This window comes from Pseudorasbora parva, chromosome 1 (assembly GCF_024679245.1).
Source record: "Pseudorasbora parva isolate DD20220531a chromosome 1, ASM2467924v1, whole genome shotgun sequence".
NCBI classification, from domain to species: Eukaryota; Metazoa; Chordata; class Actinopteri; order Cypriniformes; family Gobionidae; genus Pseudorasbora; species Pseudorasbora parva.
In genome coordinates, this window is record NC_090172.1 from 33,837,474 (window position 1) to 33,861,602 (window position 24,129).

The 24,129-nt window shown below is 39.9% G+C and overlaps 1 protein-coding gene across 4 annotated transcripts in view; it reads left to right on the plus strand.

Annotated features, from left to right (window-relative positions):
- Positions 1-24,129, plus strand: part of smarcd3b (SWI/SNF related, matrix associated, actin dependent regulator of chromatin, subfamily d, member 3b) — a 49,220-nt gene that overhangs the window by 1,282 nt on the left and 23,809 nt on the right. Inside the window, exon 1 of one of the 4 annotated variants that reach the window (XM_067438164.1) lies at positions 21,614-22,233. The exons of 1 other annotated variant lie outside the window; for it this stretch is intronic. In XM_067438164.1, coding sequence (XP_067294265.1) covers positions 22,156-22,233 — 78 coding nt within the window. In that variant the 5' untranslated portion in view covers positions 21,614-22,155. Of the gene's footprint in view, positions 1-21,613; positions 22,234-22,319; positions 22,470-24,129 lie in introns of those variants that run through there. 2 more of the 4 variants (XM_067438191.1, XM_067438182.1) reach the window with 2 other exon arrangements.

Consider the following 24,129-nt stretch of genomic DNA (forward strand, 5'->3'; position numbering starts at 1 on the left):
GAAGAATAAACATGACTTGTGTGCCTCTGATTAAATTAATACTTGAAAGCAATTTTTATATTCTGCAACTTGAGATTTACAAATATGCATAAAAGGATATTCACACTGATGAACATGCATTTCTATAAAATGTATTTTTCTTCCCTTCATTGCATTGAATGCATTCTGCTTTCCAGTCTTTGGTAACCTATTATTAATATGTGCCGCTTTCCTCTTCCCCAGCAGGACTGATATTATAATACTCCATCATAATTTAGTGGTTTCTTATGTGAGTGGAGTGACCCTGACGTCAGTGTCTGTTCACTTATACCAAGAAAGGTTTATAGGCAGTTTCATTTGGGGGTCATAATGCAAAAGAGTAATGCATAATGCAAAAACGGCATATTATAATATGGCACAGATTTATAAAAGGTCTGGTTTCCTGTTGCGTATCTTATGCTCTGTTGCCTTATTCAATATAATATTGTGTCAAAGAATTTGTTGTCTTAGCATCGAGTTGCCGTTCCCTCTCAAATTCGTCCCGCTTCCACAGATATCTGTCTCAGGTGATTGCCGAGTGAATCGCCAGAATAATTCATTAAGAGTATTCCGTAGTTGTGCTATACACAAGCTTATTTCCTCTGGTGAGATGCAAGCAGCTGGAATTTTCTGTAATTGCTGCATCCCTTCTGCTTGGGTGCACTGCCGGAACGTACACTGCCACTGACTGTAGAAACTGATCATTCAGGGCTACTCATGTTGACCAGTCTGGCTATGCTGTCCATGCTGGTTTTCTTTTAATGAAAGCTGGGGCTAAGGCTTTTATGTAGATTGTCTTGTGTGTCTGTGTGCAGTACATGTTTAATGTGAGTTTGGTCTGTGGTCATATTTAATCCTCCACGTGTGCTTTGTATGCTATTCAGACTTTAGGGAGACATTAGATTTCTGTGGCGTCCTTGCACAGTTTTTTTTTTTTTTTTTTTTTTAATTCTAAGGGACATATTAACCAGAAATACAATTATCAGTTTATTCACCCTTAAGTTGATCAAACACAATAGGCTTAGTTTTTTTGTTTTGTTTTGTTCCTTTCTTGATACTTGCTCAAGAGGAAACAGTAACACAAATGTTGTAATCAATTGTTTGAATCTATTTTAAAATGTAATTTATTCCTGTGATGGCAAATGTTATTTTTCAGTAACCCTTCAGTCTTCAGTGTCACATGATCCTTCAAAAATCATTCTAATATGGTGATTTACTGCTCAAGACATTTCTTCATTTTTATCAATATTGAAAACTGTTGTAGTGCTTAATATTTTGGGTGAAAACCATGGTACATTATTGTTTTCATGATTCTTTGATAAATATAATTATTTTTTAAATTTGTTTAAAATATATTTTTGGGAACATTAAAAATGTCTCTACTGTCACGTTTGATCAATTTAATACATCCTTACTGAAAGTATTAATTTATTTTAAAACGAATTAAAATAGGCAATTTGTAATACACAAAACACTGTAATTAAAGCGAGTCTCATTTTTGGCCATTTTGTACTTTTTTTTACCTTGTTCATCAGGGATTGCACCAGCCATTTAATTACTTACTTAAATTGGAATGTAAAGTTCACACTACTAGAGGCTTAGTAAATACTAATTTGTAGCTAACTCTGTACTTTATTTGGTTGCACCATTGTTGTATGCTCTCTGAAAAGTATGCATAGTCACATTAAAATGCCGTCAGTATTCTACAGCAGCCTTCAAATCGTAAGCAGAAGTGTCGAAATGCTGTGCAGTTTATCTTTCATTCTAACATTTGAATGAAGCTGACATTAAAATTAAGTTAAATACCATATTCATGTGTAGCTCAAAAACACACGAGATAAAGAGAATCAAGAAAGTTCTTTAATCCAAGAGTACATGCAGGATTAAGGGAGCAAACACTACACAACAACATAAGCAATACCGGAAAAAAGAAACTCGAGGTTTAAATAGACAATGTCGATTGACTAAAACAGAACCGGTGTAACGGGACTAATTACTAAAAGAGGGAATTAATTTAAGATTTAGGGACACAGGCAAACAGAGCAAACTACTAAACTGAACATACAACAATATACTACTTAATCATGAGCAATAGTTTTTTTTAATTTGTGGCATAAATAACATTCAGAAACTGTAATTGAAATGAATGAAGATCAATAAATAAATACTGATACAAACAAACTCTGTAAGAAATCCAAATAATTTATTATGACTGATTTTAAGATTATAAAATGGCATACCTGCTGTTTCTCAAATGTTTGGAACTGTTATTTCAAGCCTTTATAAAAAACCCAGCACAGAAAGATGTCATGGTCAAACATTAAACTTTTTGTATCTCTGAAAGCACAAATTGTTCTTTATTGAGGACAAAAATTAATGATTAGGAGTGAACCAGGAGGATACAAGAAAAGTAGTCCATGACTTCTCTATGACAGACAAGTAGACCATGAGGCATCTGTTAAATGTTTTAAACTTTGAGGGTTGAACGCTGTGTGGACAGATTAGCTTCAACGTATAATAAGTCAGTTGTTTCGAATGAGGACATTTTTGTAGTACCAGGTTGTGGTCTAAAGTACCAAGCCGCAGGTGTGTCTTTGAGATTGATGCCTTGTATTCTCTCTGGAAAAAATTCCAGTCTGGGCCAGCAACACTTAGAATGAATCACAGAAGTTCGCTTCAGTGCCCAGCAATCTTCTGAGAGTGAGAGAAATCCCATTAGTATTCAAGGACCAGCTTTTTCTAGCTGTCACACCTCAAGAGCTTTAGGGAGAATTGGCTCTTTCACTAGTGAGAGTACAGGCAAAGAGATGAAGGGGTGATTATTAAATACTCTCTTTCTTTCATTCTTTTTATTTTTTTCTCCTTTGTTGCCTTTCTGCTGGTCTGAATGTAAAGAATTAGAATGATAGGATGGCTAGACTCTAGAAACGCCTCATGCCATGCTGCTCTTATTTTCAGCCCAACAATACGTCTTCTCATTTATTAGACACCTGCGGTATTTGCATCTCTGATTTAAATATGTATCTGTACTTAATCCAAGCCCTATACATTTATTTAAATGTTTTATTTATTTGACACACACAGTGGACAAATCAAATGATATTTACAGTGGGTACGAAAGTATTCAGACCCCTTACATATTTCACTCTTTTTTTTATATTGCACCCATTTGTTTAAATCATTTAATTAAAAAAAAAGTCTCTCATTAATGTACACACAGCACCCCATATTGACAGAAAAACACAGAATTGTTGACATTTGTTCACATCATAAATTGTTCTTTTGATCATCCTTGAGATGGTTCTGCACCTTCATTTGAGTCCAGCTGTGTTTGATTATACTGATTGAATTTGATTAGGAAAGCCACACACCTGTCTATATCAGACCTTAAGGCGGGCGTACACTGTGCGAATTCGGACACTCGGAAGGTCGTGAGATATTGCAGACGCTACGAGTCATTTAATTTGATCATCGCATCAAATCAGCTGGTACACGGCACGACTGTTTGCACCGCGAGCCGGCCGCGATCACACGAGTTTTCGTGTAACACAGACACTGGAGCTTTCAATGTTGCTGCTAGAGCTTCAGATACAAAAAATAAAGAAAAAAGGTGTGAAAATGATTTGTTGAAAAGCAGAGAACAGCCATTCCTTTTTACGGAAACAACCAGAGGGAGAGAGAAGAGTGCACATGAGAGAGAGAAAGTGTGTGTGTGTGTGTGTGTGTGTGTGTGTGTGTGTGTGTGTGTGTGTGTGTGTGTGTGTGTGTGTGTGTGTGTGTGTGTGTGTGTGTGTGTGTGTGTGTGTGTGTGTGTGTGTGTGTGTGTGTGTGTGTGTGTGTGTGTGTGTGTGAACGCAGTATGTGGCAGCCACTGAGCTAATAATAGTTATAGATTGATTGTATGCGACGTGCTTGTGCATGATTTGGCAATAGGGGACAGCCATATGCTGGTAAAAATCGGGCCGACTCCCCGAACTTTTTAAACATGTTTAAAAATGATCGTAAGGTCGGGAGGTGCTCTTAAAGGGGTACTTCAGTGCTGGGAAGATGAATCTGTATTTAAACTGGGTCATCAATGCAGTAGAAATGTGAAATTATTTTTGAATTTGGTGTCTTCTAGACTGAGAAAAGACAGAAAATGTATTTTTGTCCCATGGGGATGAAAGACTACAATTCCCAGAATGCTTCGCTGCCCTGTGAGGCCATTCCCAACGCCACCAACTTCATTACTGTGACTGAGTTAGAGACACTACAATTAAAAACTGAACGTGTCTGTTCAATATAATGAGTGAGTCACCGCGCGAGTCTCACAGCACTGAGCACTAACTGCAGGAGTGATGAGAGCTGAGGTAATCGCGACTACACTCGCGGCATACATTCACAACGCGAGTTCAGTCTGGCGCGTTTCAGTTCATGCCTTTGCAAGCTTAACTTTCATAGAAATGAATTTGAGAAGTTAAAAGACTTACATTGCTCACCATAGCTCCGTTTAAATGATCCTGTCTGCAAGCTGAGCTCTCCCTGCAAGCTGAGTGTAATCTCCCATCCCCCAATGCCGGATTCAAAAACATGCGGAAATAGCTCCCTCTGCTGGCTGTAGTCTTTAGCCTCTGGGCAAACATTCCTCCTATGATGCAAAAATCGTCATTTTGCATCATAGGAGGAATTTTTCCAGAAATAAAATGCATAAATCTCTCGTCTCAGGGAGATATGAGAGGGGAAAGCACAATAATTTGAATATTCTCCAGGGTTTCTACTGATACAAAGCCATATGCTAATCGCTGAAGTAACCCTTTAACGTGCTCGGCTCGTCTCGTATTTCCTCTCACACGGTGCGAGCCGCCACGATACGAGCATCCACGATGTCCACGCGATTTCTCCCGAGAAAAAAAAAATCGTCTGCGAGTTCGTACGACAGCAAAAATCGCTCCGTGTACGCCCGCCTTTACAGCTCACAGTGCATGTCAGAGCAAATGAGAATCATGAGATGAAAGGAACTGCCTGAAGAGCTCAGAGACAGAATTGTGGCAAGGCACAGATCTGGCCATGGTGACAAAAACATTTCTGCTGCACTTAAAGTTCCTAATAGCACAGTGGCCTCCAAAATTCTTAAATGGAAGATGTTTGGGACAACCAGAACCTTTCATAGAGCTGGCCATCCGGAAAACCTAAGCTATCAGGGAGGAAAGCCTTAGTGAGACAGGTAAAGAAGAACCCAAAGATCACTGTGGCTGAGCACCATAGAGGGGAGATGAGAGAAAGTTGTAGAAAGTCAACCATCACTGCAGCCCTCCACCAGTCGGGGCTTTATGCCAGAGTGGACTGACGGTAGCATCTCCTCAGTGCAAGACATGAAAGTTTGCTAAAAAAAACACCTGAAGGACTCTTAAGATGGTGAGAAATAAGATTCTCTGGTCTGATGAGAACAGTGAAGCCTGGTGTGGCAGGGTGGGGGTATTTTTCCACTGCAGGGACAGGACAACTGGTTGCAATCGAGGGAATGATGAATGCGGCCAAGTAGAGGGATATCCTGGATGAAAACCTTCTCCAGAGTGCCCAAGACCTCAGACTGGGACGAAGGTTCACCTTCCAAAAAGACAATTACTCTAAGCACACAGCTAAAATAATGAAGGAGTGATTTCACAACAACTCTGTGACTGTTCTTGAATGGCCCAGCCAGAGCCCTGACTTAAACAAATTTAGCATCTCTGAAGAGATCTGAAAATGGCTGTCCACCAACGTTTACCATCCAACCTGACAGAACTGGAGAGGATCTGCAAAGAAGAATTGTAGAGGATCCCCAAATCCCGGTTTGAAAAACTTGTTGCATCTTTCCCAAAAAGACTCATGGCTGTATTAGATCAAAAGGGTTAACAAATTAACTTAAATGATTTTAGCAAATGTCTGCGATATAACAGAGTGAAAAATGTAAGGGGGTCTGAATACTTTCTGTACCCACTGTATTTATATTTTAAAAATGTCCATATTTTAGCAAAATGTCCATATTTTAGCAAAATGTTTAATGGAAGTAAGTTTATGTTTTCAATTGTGAAATTGTTTTTTATTTATTTTTTAAACGAAGACAAATTTATGAATTATTATTATTAATTATTATTTGTTTTGTATATTATTATTATTATTATTATTATTATTATTATTATTATTATTATTATTATTATTATTATAATACCTTGGAATCAGTTAGTTAGAACTTTAATTGTCTGCTGATGCCACTTGGCTTGATATTTTGCAGTCTAAGGCCCTGTCCCAAATGGCACCCTAAACACTTGCGGTCTTACTACAAGTCCACACTTTCGTGACGTATCGCCACTTTGACTGTCAAGATAGTCTGCTGGGATCCTTGCAGAGAGATTTGGACAATTAAGGACTTCCTTATTTTGCTGGACTGGAATGTTTTGGCTACATTAAGGTAAAACCAGCTTTGTGGAAACTTCCTACAAGCTCTTCGGAGGGGTTTTATTTGCTTATACAAGAAAACTTGGATTGTGAATGCAACTAAAAGCTAAATAATCAGCTTGCAAGTTTAACTTTTAACAAATAAATTGTAGATAGATTTTTTTACATTTTATTTTTATCTGTTTTGTAGCTCAGTAGAGTGCCTTATGTTGTTCATGCAGCCATATCACCCCGAAGACCAAGACCCACTGTTTCCCACTGAAGCTATTCAGGGTTGAGCCTGGTCAGTACCTGGATGGGAGACCAACTCGGAAAACTAGGTTGCTGCTGGTAGAGGTGTTAGCCCTGTGGTCTGTGTGGGTCCTAACGCCCCAGTATAGTGAAGGGACACTGTACTGTCAATGAGCAACGTCCTTCGGATGAGACGTTAAACCGAGGTCCTGACTCTCTGTGGTCATTAAAAATCCCATGGCACTTCTCGTAAAAGAGTAGGGGAGTAACCCCGGTGTCTTGGCCAAATTCCCTTGATTGGCCCTTACCTTACCTCGATTGGCCTCCTAATAATCCCCATCCACTGAATTGGCTCCATCACCCTCTCTCCTCTCCACCTATTGCTGGTGGCACCATTGTACTGTGCACTCCTTCTGACTATGGTGCTTTTCGGTCGTCTTTGAGACAGATTGTTTAGCTTACAGAGAGCTGACCCAATTTTTACAGGGGAAAGGCTCGATATCTCATTTAGTGCTTCCCCCCAACACAGTAAGCAAGTGGAAGAGAGAGATTCTGGGTTGATGACTGAATGGCTTGTTATTGTAAATCCATATTGAATTGGCACTTTTGACACATGGAGCTGATGCCTGATTGGCTGATTGGTTGCTTTTTAGATGCTCTGTGTGTTTGTTATACAACGAAAGGACATGAATGTTTGCCTTTGTGCTGTAATATGTAGATTTGAAAGGCATTCTTTATACAAGGCTCGATTAGACCCTCGCTGTCTTTGGCCTCATTCTGTCCATCTCTGTCCACATACACAGAATGAGAATGAAGTATGTAGGTTAAAGAGACAGATAAATATTTGTTTATGTATATGGGTTGATGGGAGGAAGAGATATCAGGCAAATAACAAAAATACAATATTTGTTCAGGACTTAATTCTTAGGATTTTTTCTACAGTGGTTAAAATTTTTACTTGCCCTGACAAAATTTTCACTGGCCCCATCACACAAAAAAATAGGCCCAGTTATCGTCTTTGTTGTTTTGTGTGACCAAAAACTACTGACCTAACTCATATAAATTTCAAATATTGTTAAAGACAAGAAAACTTTATAATAACAAATAAAAAATGTATAATAACAAATAATCAAATTACGAGCAATACCATAAATTAGGGCTGTGACGGTGGCAGTTTTTTACCACCGCGGTGGTTATTGATCAACCACCGGCGGTGGCACGGTGTTTGTGGGGTTCGGGGTGGGGGATGAAACAAAACTGAAACAATGAACTAAAACACTGCCCTATAGCCTACTTATCACACAAACATGAAACATATTTTTAAAGAAAGCTTGAATGTCTGCTTTTAAATAAAACAATTCACATTTTTAAAATATATATTGTGAGATTTAAAAAATGAGGCTCAAACATCTGTTAACAAACGTGCGTGTTTACAGCACGAGTGAAACACAGCCTGCTAACACTGAAATAAATAAAATAAATATCAGAGATAAAGTGAAATAAACGGGTAAATAAGAAAGTTAAATATTAAACTATAAATCGTTGCAACTTTCAAACAGAATTCGTAACATGCAGGGGAATAAAAACTGCGGAGCGGTGCGTTCTCCACCACCAAATACGTTGCCACGTCTCTTGTCAGCATTTTCCACTTGTCACTCTCTCGTTTGTATTTGGCCTGTCTGGCAATCTCCAATCTGGCCTCTCCAATACCAACCTCACCACCAGCTGGGCGTTTGCGTTCACGGGACATAACATGTACAAACGCCGATGGATGACATGATTGGAGATGGCTCTTGAGATTTGATGTGTTCGCCCATTTAACACATATTTAGTTTTTACAAATCCGGCAAATGGCTTCATCTTTATTTAAAGGTTCACCTTTTTCGTTAGGCACAGATCCAAAATGATCCCAGATCGGCGATGTAGTATTTGGTTTCCCAACCAGGTCCATTGCTCAACACAAAATTAATTTGCGGAATGCAGAAAAAAATGGATTTGGCCGCGCTCAAACTGGAAACGCCATATATGGCGTGTGAGGTAGAATTAGTGAATTAGCTATTTTATACGCTAGTCTAAAAAACGCAAACAGCTAAAAGGTACAGGTTATAAATAGCAACTGCTATTGCAAATGCTATATTCTATACAAAACTTTTTTTGCATGTCATATAGTGTGTCACGTCACATGCACACTACCGCCGGTGGCACCTCACCACCGCGGTGGCGATCCACCACCGCGGTGGCACGGTGGTCATGGCGACCGTCACAGCCCTACCATAAATATAATATAATAAACAAACAAAAAACACAGCTAAGTCTAAGTCAATTTCAGGTAGAGAAAATGAATAAAAATAGCATTGCATGGTCTTCACTGTACAAGTCACTATTCATTCACTATTCATTGTTTGAGAGCTACAGCAAACTACGGCACCTCAACTTGCAGTCGTCATTTCGAAATGTCCGTCTCGTCGTAGACTTGTTTCCTATTGGCTATTGTGACAGTGCTGACGTTATTGCAATCTTGCTCATCCCGATAAATATCAAACATGTTTGATATGATCGGGGCGAGCCCGATTTGTGTAAGCAAATCAGGAGGTGCATGATTTGATCTGTGAACGCCTCACATTACCAGATAATCTGCGCCGAACATCGGAACCGATCGAGGCCAGGCATAAGACCTCCGTTCATCTTCGGAACACAAATTAAGATAATTAATTTGAATTAAGAAATGAAGACGTTTTTTTGGCGATCCGAACCGCTGATTCGATACACTGATTTATAACGTGCTGAAGCTTCATGAAGCAGTCAGGCTTGTCAACGTTCTGCAATGCCAGAGCAATGATTCCTGGCAGCGTTGTGACAAGTTGCATGACACCAGACTGATTGAGGAGCATGTGCAGAAGCTAGATCTCCTGGTAAACAAAGCAAAGAGTTGCCTGATAACATTGCAAACACTTACTTGCATTTGAATGACACTGGACCCCTGTGCAATGTCTGCTAAACTATGACATGCCAGAGCATACAATATTTTCAACTTTTTGCTTATTTCTGGTTGGTGGTGGGCTTGCCAAACAGAGTGTTGTTACAACTCTTGGGGATGCTGACTGCCACCATTCCTGTGATTTCTCGTCGAGAGCGTCTCTCCTCAGATGGGGGACAACGTGGAATCACAGGGGTGTTTGTAGTCATTGGTCTCTCTCCAGTTCAGTCCAGGGACCACATCAAACTTTTAGAGATATGTGTGTGTTTTTCCTAGCCCTGCAGAATTTTTTGCCGGTTCTGTTAGGCTGTCATGTGCTCATTCTCTGCAACAACACATCGACAGTGTTTCACCTGACCCATCAAGGTAGCACAAAATTGCTCAAGTACCGGCATCTCACTCACGAGATTCTCACTTGGTTTCTTCCTCAAATAGCACCGCTGAGGGCAGTTTACCTTCCGGGGTCATGCATCAGGTAGCAGATGCTCTTTCAAGGGATCTTCTGCACTTCACTGTTCTACTCACTGTTGCTTGTGGTTTGCCTGTTGCTGAGGCAGGATGCTCAGTTTCATGAGTTGCCAAAATATCTACTTTATGCATTCCCTCCTTTTCCGGTGTTGTGGGAAACACTACACAGGATATCTCTGTGCAGTGTTACTTGTAGATGGTCAGCCAGGCCTTGGTTTAACATTCTTCTGAGACTATTGGTGGGCTGGCCTTGGTGGCTTCCACTTTTTAAAAAATCTGTTATCATAGATGGACAGCACTATTTGGCACTCGGATCCAGCCCGTCTGCAGCCTTGGTTTTGGCCTCTGGGTCCACTTCTCTTTTAAATGATTAAGTGAATTTGTTGTGGTTCATAGCATAAATAGTGTTAGAGCTGCAACCACATGTCATCTCTATGCTTAAAGCGGGGGTGAAATGCTGTTTCATGCATACTGAGCTTTTTACACTGTAAAAGACTTGGATTCCCATCCTAAACATAGCCAAAGTTTCAAAAAAATAAGTTGGATGTTTGATGGAGTATTTCTGTGTCAAATATACACCTTCTGGTTTTCACAAGTTTTGGAGAGTTTTTTTCGAGTATGGGTCTGCTTTACGTCAACGGGTCGGAATGTTCTTGTATGGGCCGTACGGGCTCTTCTCCCGGAAGGGTGTGTGCGCGAGCGACCAGAGCAAGAGCAAATGCACGGTGCCCATAAACACTGCTCTCATTGCTGTCTCAGGACTTCACCAAATCAACAACGTCACCAAAGAAGTGTGCGGTGACGATAAAGGTTCACGATCATGCTTTGGAAGCAGATGGTGAGTAAAACTGCTTCAAATGTCTATGTTGTTGGCTATTGTCGCCAACAAGTGAGTAGACATCAGTGAACAACACGATCGTATAGTTAATTTATCAATGAAGCATGCGATGTAACTTATGGCATGTGTTTAAATACATTTGTTTAGCTGACCACTATAGGTGTCTGTTGGTTTATTGTAAAGCCACCCCAAACATAACGTTAAACCGTTCACACAAAGCACATTCAAATGCGCTACTCCATTGTTTTTCTATGTAACACTATTACACAGTCTGACGTGCAAAACTCTTTTCCTTGCGATTGCTAAGGTTTAGTCGCATACAATAGTCCATAAACCAAATCATGTCCTCACAATCCACAAGTAAACAAACGCAAATGTTGACAGGCCACTAAATACAGTACATACCACAGAGACGGACATCCTGATGTTGCTGCTTCTCCTGTTCAATTTATTTTAGCCTCCGGATCTGATTCTGGATCATATCTGTATTAGTTGAATCTGATTGATAGCCATGGTTTTTTTAGGGTAACGTTTTCTTTTCCACACTTGACGATGTCAGCTTTCAGAAGCTCTCGTGCAGTAGCTGCGCGCTCGTGATTCTTTAGCTCCGCCCACACGATACACCTCCAGCAGCTCGGTTTTTTTCGGATAGACTTGGTACAACCTATCTTTCTTTTATAAATATAATAAAACTAAAGATTTTCAGAGATATGAAGGATGCGATACTACTCTATAGGTACTCAAGATTGACATGAGATTTACTGAAACTGAGTGTTTCACACTCCTTTAATGTTGAACTTTTTTCTCCTCATGGTGCAGGGATTGTGGGTTGGATCTTACTGTGACGTCCCAAGATTTCTTTGTTTTTTGCTAAATCTTTAGGATTTGGGCAAAGCAGCCTCCACGTTAAAGGCCCACTGAAGTGCTTTGAAAGACGCCGCATTATTCAATGTGTTGACGTGATTTCCCCTGAAATGGCTTCAGCTCCTCCTCTTTTTTGAAACAGCCAATAGCGTTTTGTTTAGGTGTCAGTTAGTTTGACTACTAGAGCCTTTCTGTTTGGTAAAGCCACTTTTCTCTAACTGTTTATCATAATCTCCTCCAAATCGCTTTGAAATGCAGCATTCTGTGCAGAATTAAAATGGGTCGATATGCTTGTTGTCTGCGCCGCCGACTCGCGATGATCCGCACTGCGCTCTCGTGTCTGTAGTCTAAATTTAGACCAGAGACGTTGGTGTGTGTGTGCGCTGCTGCGGTGTGTGAAACTAACGTGAAAACAGACCTCATTCACCTCAACTGAATCGTTTCCAATCGCATATATAGTGTGCTATGTGCCTTTCACCATGTAGAAATTAGCAAATGTGTGAACAACTGACCGATTCAAGCCACAGCTTCAGCAGTGTAGGGGACGGGCTTTAGATTCTAGACAGCATTTTGATTGGACAGAAGATTTGACGAGAAGGTGAAGTCTGCGATGACGTCATCAAAATCTGTAATTTGTTTTAACGTAAGTGAGAGACTGTAAGTTTTGAATGCTTATATCTCCTAAATGCAAATTTTGTCATAGTTTTGGAACACACCAGCTTATTCATAACTTTAAGGCTAACATAGTCATACTAAAAGCTAAAAAACTTAAATTTTAATATCAGTGGAACTTTAAAGGTGTATGTTGTGGTCATTTCTGCATATCATGCTGATTAATGGTTCTTCTCTTGCTTCTCGTGCTCTTATTTGTAGTTTTTTGTAGTGCGCGGGATAGTCAAGGCCAGTTAAGCAACCCCAATTTTCCTGGGTGGGATTTACCACTTGTACTTGACTTGTGTGACTTGTCTGTTTGCCATTTGAGCCTTTGATGTCAGGTGACCTTAAAGGATTAGCTCACTTCAAAACAAAAAATTCCTGATAATTTACTAACCCCCATCTCATCCAGGATGTTCATGTCTTTGTTTTTTTGTTTGTTTTGAGGTTGAAGGTTTTTTTTTTTAACACATTCCAGGATTTTTCTCCATATTATGTATTTCAATGCAACCAACGGGTTGAAGGTCCAAATTAATGCAGTTTCAAAGGCAATTATATAGGCAATTCCCCTGATTATATTGAATCTAATCAGTAAATTGATTCCATTATGTTCACATTTAATGCCCAATACAGTGTAGTTCAGCTTAGTTTTTCATTTGATGTTATATCATCGTATAGTGGATTTACATTTTGAGCCTTCTCATTTTTACACAAGAGCCTTTGGTTCTTCCCTGGGCTCCTCACTGGTCTGTGTGTCCTATTCTGTTTCTGTAGGTGGTGTGCACTGTACAAGTGTGGTAGACTTGATTTTTGCTTTAAAGTTTGTAAATACGCTTACAAACTAAATTAACTATTATAGGAAGCCACAACATATCCTGCTTGCAATATGCAAATATCCTTATGTAATAATTTATTGCTGAAAATTCCTATAATAATGATGCGAATCGCCACATTTCCTTTCTCCAGTCAAACATCATGACCAAGGATGAGTGTCTCACTGGAATCTTCTGTAGTATAACATTAAAGGCTCTGAATGCACTTAACCAGTGTCCACCAATACAAGGAAGATACACTCACCTTCCTTTTATTCTATTAAAAATGAGTCTTTCATCTTTGTTATTAATTGGGGGAAAGCCCTCACAGCCCAAATGGTTAACACCTCAGCAAGGTGCCCCATGAGTTTAATGACAAGGGTAGGGGCTACTTCAGAATAGCAAGCAGACAAAAGGCGGATGCACACTTTGCGGTTTTGGCCACAATTTGGCCGTCTGAGACAATTTTAGCAAATCCTAAAAGATTCCTCTGATCCTAGGCTAAATATGAAGTCTTTGATCATAAGTTTGACATGTTCACCGGCAGCCAATTAATGACCTCTGCGATCAGATTTTACCTTAGACATCGTGTGACTTCTACGATGACCGTCAAATATCTCGTTTTTTTTAAGACAAACTATGACCAAAATGAGAGCTAGAGATTTCTTTGTAGCCACCATTTCAATCCTGCGTGTAATGCAGCTCACTGTCACCGAATGCGTCAGTTATTGATTATATAAAAAATTTTTTTTGTGAGCATCCATTTTTAGCACGCCTCTTGACTATCGTACAGTCTGCCATTAATTACAACTTAAAACTTACATTGTGCCATGGCTTACAGCAGCGATCATGTTCGGACAGGCTGACAAGGAACAATCATAAAGGACTATTTTAAATTGCACCGTGTGCACCAGCTTAAGTAGGAGCTGAGTAACATTAACACAAGTTCATTTCTCTTAAGTTCTTTTTGTTTTTCCTTCACTTTCATACAATGTCCAGGTTTACCACAGTAATGACAACCGCCCTCTCTCTTAGCCTCCCCAGCATGCTCGGTTCCCCTGGGACAGGATCCAATGCCCTATTCAATGCCCCTGTCTTTATCAGGCTTTGGTGAATGGAGGTCTGGTTGCAACCTGAATTCACCAAAGCCTGATAAAAAAAACCTTATATACTCACAGGTATTTGGTATAACCAGGCTTGATCGAGGGCAGCCTGCGGGGCATTCGGGACCCGAACGAGCGTACCAACCTCCATGACCGGGCACCTATCCACAAAGTGCCCCGGGTCCCCGCAACGCCAGCAGGCTGGCCCAGGCCTCCCCGCCACCCAAGTGGCAAGAAGTGAGTCAAGAAACTGGCGTGGGGAGATCGGGGAAACAGGAGCTGAGGTGGTGTCCGGTCCGTTCAGTCCCGTCCCCCCTGGGCGAGGTTTTTGGTCCCCACTGCTGTGCCTGTCCTTGTCCACCCCTCCAGCGGGGTGGAGCTCGTGGAGGCAGGTTAGAGAGACTGATGGTAGGGGTTTGCCGAGCCCGGGGCACGCCACCATCTGGTCCTCCACCAGCTGGATGGCCTGGTCCAGCGTCGTAGGCCGGTGGCACTGGACCCACTGTGCAGTCTTCTTGGGTAAATGTGCGATGAATTGCTTCAGTACCACCTTATCGACGACCACCTCAATGCCGCTTTCAGCATCCGTCAGCTATTTGCGGCACACGTCCCGCAGCTTCTGTGCCAATACAAAGGGTCGACCACTCTCGCTCAGTTCCAGCAACCGAAAGCATTTTCTGAGCTGCTCCGGCGTCCGGCCGACCCTCTGAAGTATGGGTCGCTTGAGATCTTCGTAGACCAGGAGGTTCGCGACCTGCAACTATTGGGCAGCCTTTTGTGCCTCCCCCGGCAGTAGGGGGATCAGGCACACTGGCCAGCTGGACTGCGGCCACTCGCATGCCTTTGCAGTCTTCTTAGAGAGGTCGAGGAAGGCTTCCGGCTCATCCTGGGGACCCACCTTGTTGAGGTCCCACACGATCGCCACATGAGTCCTCAGCTGCTCTCTCTCCCCTGCTTCCTGTTTCCAACTGGCTTTTATCCAGTCTCCCCACGCCAGTTACTGAAACCAAACACAGGTAAATGTCATTACAAACCTCATTGAACCACACCCCCCTTTCCACAAGGACATTTTGAGATTCACATCTGTATGTACAACTGTAAATTTAATATGATTTTTTTATGTCAATTACTTTTCAATTACCTTAGCTTTTCTGTTTATCATTTCTGTTATCATTTATATTCATAAGTATAACTACTTTTATTATTTAAAAATATGAGGAACAGTTTTTCCTGAAAACTATTGTGTGTGCCAATAAGGCATTTATTTATTGTGAGATGGGACAGTTTTACTCACAATTTTGTCAATTCTTGTTCAAAGACAGAGAAACTGGTCTTAGAAAACAGAGGATACAGATGTTTAATTCATCAAACTCAAAATCCTGTTACCTTTAATATTTTCTGCTTTCTAAAAAATCTTATAAATTAACAATGTCTTTGTAGCAAATCTCTAGTTTTTTGTTTTAGATGTACTTGTATTCTGTAATCTGTCTGGGATTTAAATATTTGCCAGGTGCTTAAACTCAAATGCATAGTTTGGAACATAAGTTTGAACACAATAGTTTACTGCAGCGAATTTTGCAAATAACTGAGCTTGGATGTTATTACATGCCCTGTAATCCAGAATTGCAACGAATTAGCTTGGCCTTCAAATGAATAAGGTAGCTTGCATGGCTTTAATTGTCTGTTTGACTTTAACTTCTGAGAGTGTATTTAGTCTGAAAACAGACCTCCCAGCAGGTTTGGTTTGATTAAAACAAACTCTGGTGCTATTGCTATACGTTACCTTTTTTTTCTCATCACAGTCACAATGTAGCCTATTATGGTTCTGTACTGGCATTGGAGCCCTGTCTACTTACAGCAGATCTTTGTTTGTGCGTGTAATGGAGGGCTTTCTGGCACTGGTTTGATTTTACACAATTTCTAAGCTCCACAAGTTCTCAGCTAGTAAAGATACCATCATATATACGCACATACAACAAGCAAGTGTTGTTTTTTGTTGTTGTGTATCTTTAGGTTTGGTCTTAAAAATTACCGTATGAATTTTAAGTGAACCAGGACTAAATGTAGTATTTTCTTTTTTTGATCCGGCCCAAAATTAACAAGAGAACCGAACTATAAATGTGAACACACCCGTAATGTCAGAGTCAATAGTTTCATTGGGAGTCATATACAGACCTCTGCAGGAGAAACTTAAAACTGCAGCTTGAGGTCAGACTGTCCAACAGTTCCCAACAATAGACACACACACAATTCCTCCCCTTACCCCACTAGAGTCCCCCACCCCCTGTACCTCCCAGTCAATGGGACCTGAGCAGTTGGCAGAGCTGCAATGGAAAAAGGGAGACTTGGGGAGGCTTGAAGGGGTACTGAGACCTACACATCTTTTCAGCTCTCTGACGAGAGGCTTATATAGAACTACTTCCTGAAATGGGCTGATCAAAAGTGATCACAAGGTGTCACAATGTCATGTTAAAAGAAGCCTGTTTTTTCCCATATCTTTTTCTCAAGACTCCTACTGTATTATGTATTTGTTTATTTATTTATTTATTTATTTATTTATTTATTTATTCTGTGCAGTGTAATCAGATGTGACTGCTGTTTAAAGTCAGCTTTAGCTTTGTCACATATCACTTCTTCACTGAGCTGACCACAAAATTACTTCCCACACCACACTTGGTCATTTATTATGGTTTTTGGCAGACTCTAGAGTTCAGACATGCTTTCATTTTGGGTAATTGTTTCCTTTGTGCCACTCTCCCATAAAGGCTCATATTATGCAGAGATGTTTGACTTGAGCATGTTCTCAGCTTCTCTATGGCATATCTTACAATCTTCATTCTTGTTAATGCAGAGAGAATTGATGAATGGCCTTTAGACACTTTCTGATTACATTTACATTTAATCATTTAGCAGACGCTTTTATCCAAAGCGACTTACAAAAAAGGGGAGAGCAATAGAAGCAACTAAACAAACAAGGCCAACAACCTGTAAGAGCTGTAAGAAGTCTCAGTTAATTAGCACAGTACACAATTTTTTTTTTTCACATTGAGCCGGATTGAAGCCGGATTGATTATTTAATATACAATGACTTGCATCCAAACACTTGAATATTTTTCCTAATTTAGCATTTTTGTAATTTAACCTTCATATTATCTGCTCTCTTTCAGAATCGTAGCTCTTAACTTTAGAGTTTTCAGCCAGACAATGTGGTAGTAATTCTGGTGATTCACGGGTTGAGGCCAGTAGTTTGTCAGTTATGTCCTTGTTAGGGCAATTCTTTTACATTTGTGTAAACTTAAAGCTTCAACATTGAATGCTTGTGTAAATGGCATATTTCAGCCTTTTTCATTTGTTAGTGTTGTTTTCAAATGTAAAAATACAATGTTAACAGAAAAATTTTTGTTGATTCGTCTGAAAACTCATGCATTCTTAATGCATTAGTTCTTAAAGAGTTAGTTCACCCAAAAATGGATTGAAAACAAACCCGGAAGAGAAGACAATGCTAAATAAAGTCGTAATTTTTGTTATTTTTGGACATACATTTTCAGTGGAGGGACAGAAAGCTCTCGCACTAAATATACAATATCTTAAACTGTGTTCTGAAGATGAACGGAGGTCTTATGGGCGTGGAATGACATTAGAGTCATTAATGAAGTAATTTAATTTTTTGGGGTGAACTAACCCTTTAATTATTGAAAAATTTCACACTTCAAAACAATGTGAAACTGATCCTTTAAGCTTTTTTAATAAATGGTTTCAGTTTTGTTGTGCATCATTTGTGAGCTTTATTCAAAAAAGTTTGTCTTGTATCAAATGTAAGCAATAACTTGCTTTGCCTTCAGTATTTTCTTTCTCAGGCTGTCACAAAGCCGTATTTTTAACCTTTCCTCTCCTATCACCTGAATTCATGTTTTCACATATGTTTCTAATTTGAAAGCTTCAGGTGTGACGTTTGCAGCTGTCATTTATCACTTACTGCGCAATGAGTTTGTCAGAACAGCTCATGAATAATTACTTTTCAATGCTGTTTTCAAGTTAAGCAAATGGTAAGTCAAGGGGTTTGGGAGACAACTTGTGGCTGGGAGGAAGTGTTGTGGCAGTTAAGCCTCTTCCACAAAACTATTTGAACTGTGCTATTCATTTTGTAAAAAAAAAAAAATGTTGGACCCCACCCCACTGACTTCAGTGTATTGACAAAAATACGGAGATGTTCTTCAAAATATCTTCTTTTATGTTCCACAGAATAAAGGATCCTTTTAAAAAAGAAAATCTTTATTTTTGAAGACATATTTGAATATGTAAAAATACAAGGGAGAAGTAAAAACCTGACATTTTTAAAGGATTGTTATGATGCTCAGTGTTTGATATTTTGGCTGAAATATTTAATAATTCTAGGGAAACATAGCCGTTAGAAATGCTGAATAATAACAAAAAGTAAATGTACTTACTTCCCAATAACTAAATAGTGGCAAAATATACCTCCTAAAAACAGTTGCTTCCCATTTCAGAACATTTCCTAGAAACACTGAAACAGGGAAAATACAGTTAATATTTGTCATAGCTAGCTTGATCATTCACATGCTAGTCTACTCACATAGTGACAGAGTTAGTGGTTCAATTTCATTAACTTTTCTCCACTCTGTGCATATAGGTATAGTTATTATTTAAGATATAGCTGAGACATTTAAAAAAATACAAAAATAACTGAATGGTAGGGATTTACTTGAATTGAGGCATTCTAAACATATATTTACAGTAGCCAGCTCAGATTTGTGTGCATGAGGTACATAGACATGAGCAAAAAAGAAAGCATTTAAATCAAACCCAGAATCAGATTTATTACACACACACACACACTCACCTAAAGGATTATCAGGAACACCATACTAATACTATGTTTGACCCCCTTTCACCTTCAGAACTGCCCTAATTCTACGTGGCATTGATTCAACAAGGTGCTGAAAGCATTCTTTAGAAATGTTGGCCCATATTGATAGGAGAGCATCTTGCAGTTGATGGAGATTTGCACATCCAGGGCATGAAGCTCCCGTTCCACCACATCCCAAAGATGCTCTATTGGGTTTAGATCTGGTGACTGTGGGGCCATTTTAGTACAGTGAACTCATTGTCATATTCAAGAAACTAATTTGAAATTATTTGAGATTTGTGACATGGTGCATTATCCTGCTGGAAGTAGCCATCAGAGGATGGGTACATGGTGGTCTTTAAGGGATGGACATGGTCAGAAACAATGCTCATGTAGGCTGTGGCATTTAAACGATGCCCAATTGGCACTAAGGGGCCTAAAGACTGTGCCAAGATAACATCCCCCACACCATTACACCACCACCAACAGCCTGCACAGTGGTAACGAAGCACGATGGATCCATGTTCTCATTCTGTATACGCCAAATTCTGACTCTACCATCTGAATGTCTCAACTTAAATCGAGACTCATCAGACCAGGCAACATTTTTCCAGTCTTCAACTTTCCAATTTTAGTGAGCTCATGCAAATGGTAGCCTCTTTTTCCTATTTGTAGTGGAGATGAGTGGTACCCGGTGGGGTCTTCTGCTGTGGTAGCCCTTCCGCCTCAATGTTGTGCGTGTTGTGGCTTCACAAATGCTTTGTTGCATACCTCAATTGTAACGAGTGGTTATTTCAGTCAAAGTTGCTCTTCTATCAGCTCTAATCAGTCGGCCCGGTTGTGCGTGAAAATCCCAGTGACTGAGCAGATTGTGAAATACTCAGACCGGTCTGTCTGGCACCAACAACCATGCCATGCTCAAAATTGCTTAAATCACCTTTCATTTCTATTCTGACCCTCAGTTTGGAGTTCAGGAGATTGTCTTGACAAGGACCACAACCCTAAATGCCCTGAAGCAACTGTCATATGATTGGTTGATTAGATAATTGCATTAATGAAAAATTGAACAGGTGTTCCTACTATTGCTTTAGATGAGTGTACAATGTACTATTACATGCTTACCAAAAAATGACAATTGTGTTATTAATTACTAACCCTCATGTCGTTCCAAACCTGTAAGACCTTTGTTCATATCCGGAACACAAATGAAGATATTTGAGATGAAATCCGAGAGCTCTCAGGTCCCTCCAGACAGCAATTTAATTGCCACTTTTCAAGGCCAAGAAAGGTAGGAAAGACATTGTTAAAATAGTAGCAACAAGAATACTTTCTGCGCAAAAAACAAACAAAAATAACGACTTTATTCAACAATGTGTTATTGTCTGTGCCAGTCTCCTAAATACAGTGCAGAGATTTCAAAGTGGCTTACCATTGGCTATCTTCTGTGTCAGCAGCACACACGTGTCGTGGTGCTAACGAGAACAGTGTCAGCCAATGGTAAGCCATTGTTCTGCCGTAGCACATCTTAAATAATTCGCAATGATTCGGATCGCCAATGTCACATGATTTCAGCAGTTTGATGACCGTTTGAATCTTTATTTGAGATTTGAAAACAAACGCGGAAGAGAAGAATGATGCTGAATAAAATCGTGGTTTTTGTTATTTTTGGACCAAAATATATTTTCGATGCTTCAAGAGATTCTAATCAACCAACCGATGTCACATATGGACTACTTTGATGATGTTTTTATTACCTTTCTGGACATGGACAGTATAGTGTGCGTATGCCCTGGGACTAAATAGAAAATATCTTAAACTGTGTTCAGAAGATGAACGGAGGTCTTATGGGTGTGGACCGACATTAGGGTGAGTCATTAATGACATTAATTTTATTTTTGGGTGAACTAACCCTTTAAGGGATGTTAATAAGGCATTAATAAGGCATCATCATGAATATGGCATTAATATGTGCTTCACAATTACTAAAAAGCCAATATGCTAGTAGCATGCTAATAAGCAATAGTGAATATGTGTACCTAATCTTAATTTTTACAGTATTGTTTTATTTTAAACTGTTCGTTATTATTGTTGTTGTGGGCTTCAAAACCCACAACATTCACAGTGTAATCCATCAGTATAACAAAATCCGTCAAATCAGGTAATAATTGCAAGTAGCCTACTCATATTTAGTAGACAGCCATTAACGAGGTAAAAAAACAAAAAACATCAGCCTTCAGTGCTGTCTGAGGTTGTTTTATTTCCACCTCAGTCTAAAAACGGCCAGCTTTTCCTCACTGCTGCTGCTTTAAGGATCCTCCCTCCATTTTTTTGAGAATGAGCAGTGTATTCCAAGCCTTGCTGGATTTGACTGCAGCAAAGGACAGGAGAGCGAGCGCGAGCAGTAGTGAAGGCAGAAAAGGAGGGGTTTGGTTGGCGGCGAGACTAACTACACCGCAGCAGGGCTGCGAGCGACCAGTCAGCGAGCATTCCCTTATCTACCAATGGAATGCAACAGCTGCAGCAGCCTGTGAACGTGTGTGCCTTTCAGTCAGCGTGTTTGTAAAAGGGGGAGGGAGGGACGGTCATGGTGGGCCAGCAGGAACCCCCCTGAAAGACCCCCAACTCTCAACCCCCCACGTTCTTTAGCAGCTGGGCTCCTGAAAGGCAGCTCAACCAAACGTAAGCGTGAAAGACACAGAGAGAGCGAGAGGCTCGACAGGGCAGCACACACTCCGAGACAGAGAGAGAGGGGAGAGAGAGAGAGGGAGAGCAGAAAGTAAGGGAAGTGGAGCAGGGAGCCTCGGAGGGGGGTTGAGGAGGTGAGCGAAGGGTGAAAAGGAAGAGAGGCGAGGGAGAGGGAAAGACAAAAGAGAGGGAGAACCAGAGTGGAGGGAGACCAGAGGGAAATGGCTTCGGAGGAGACCGCTGGAGGAGCTCGCAAAGCCACCAAGAGCAAACTATTTGAGTTCCTCGTCCATGGAGTGGTACGTACCCGCTCGGCACATGTGTTTTTGTGTGTGTGTGTGTGTGTGTGTGTGAGAGAGAGAGAGAGAAAGAGAGAGAGAGAGCGAGAGAGAGCTACAGACACAGCCCGTGCGTTTGAGTGATAGCGCTGAACGGTGTCCATGTGAAGGTTATTTCCAGTCCTCCGGATCCCGGCTCCGCGCCGCGCCACTCTTCTTTTAAAAGCGGAGACGGGTGGGGAGGAGAGGCGAACAAGGTAGGCGAGTGTCTAAGGAAAAAGAGCGAGAACGATCGGCAAATGCAAAAGAAAGGCCAAATGTAGCCACTTGGTCACTGGTGGCTGCATGCGTTTGGCAGCATGCCTAAGGTGACGAGCGCTTTCATTCAAAACACAAACCGCTCTCAGACTCAACACACTATTATTACAACTCCAAGAACACATTAACTGCTTCACATATTGCATCTACTGTGTAGGTTAGCGTTTCTGTTACCATGTTCATTAAAATTCAAGCTAGTTCTAGGGCTAAAAGATGTAACGTATATGAATCAGTTGAAATGATCACTACTGTAACACGGAATGATCTTTCCAGTGACACTATTCAAGGTTTGGATGCAGAAAAGGCAAGGATCCACTTATTGTCTGCACCTTTGTGTACATACAGTAGCAGTGTAATCTTTTATTTATGATTAAGCAGGGCTTTGTCTAGCCAGAGCAGATCAATCTGAAGTGAAAAGCAGTTTGTAGTAAAGCGAGTAGGCTACTGCATAGCTACCGTGTTTCTTTTGCTCTGTTTTTGTTTCTTGTTATAATTTCTTGCTGTTTCTGTAAAACGACCTTGGGTTTTGAAAGACTCTACCTTACTAATACTACTACTACTGATTCTGCTGCTGCTACTACTACTTCTAATGATAATAATAATTAAAAAATTATTATTAGTAGCCTACATTTACATTATTTCATACTTTGACACTTAAGGTTTTGATTATTATTTTATAATATTAATTAAATGCAGAATTAATGAATTATTTATTCAATTTATTCAACTACTGTGAGATAAACCACTGTTCAAAGGTTTAAGTGCAGTAATTTTAAACATCCATTATTCAGAAAGGATTAATTAAATTGATCAAACATGACAATAATGTTACAAAAGATTTCCATTTTAAATAAATTCTGTTTAAAAAAATCTGCAAAAAAACCCTTCAAAATCATTCAGCAGCACAACTGTTTTCAATATTGATAATAAGAAATGTTTCTTGAGGAGTAAATCAGCAGATTAAAATGATTTCGGAAAGACCACGTGACACTGAAGAATGCTGAAAATTCTGCTTTACTATCACAGGAATAAAATACAATTTAATATATTAAACTAAAATAAAATTATGTTTATTTATTTAAACTAACAATAATTAAGATTATTGCTGTTTTACTGTACGTGTGATCAAATTAATGCAGTTTTAAGACTGGAATACACTACATGTCCTTTGCCTCGATTTACTAGACAAGTTGATGTTAGTTACCGAAAGTCAGAGCCAGTATGCAGATTTGAATTGACAGATTTCTTAGAAAGTGCATAGTGTATGATGGGCACAATCTCAGATTTTTATTTAGCTCCATACTATGATTCCATTCAGTCAGACGATATCAAACATATTTGATATTTTGAGCCGATTTTAAAAGGCATGTTATTTTCATTTGGCACGTGTCTCCTAGCAACAAGGCATGTGTTTCATGTTGTGTTCGGAAAGACTTGAAAGTCTGGTAGTGTCTGATCCTCAGTCATTTAGTCTATGATGCCCAGTTTTCCTCTTTAACTGTTTACAAACTGCATGATGCCTAGTTTTTTGTTTTGTTTGTTTGTTTAATCTGTTCAGATTTTAAAAGTCATGTAGAGCATTCCAGCCTTTAGTGAGCA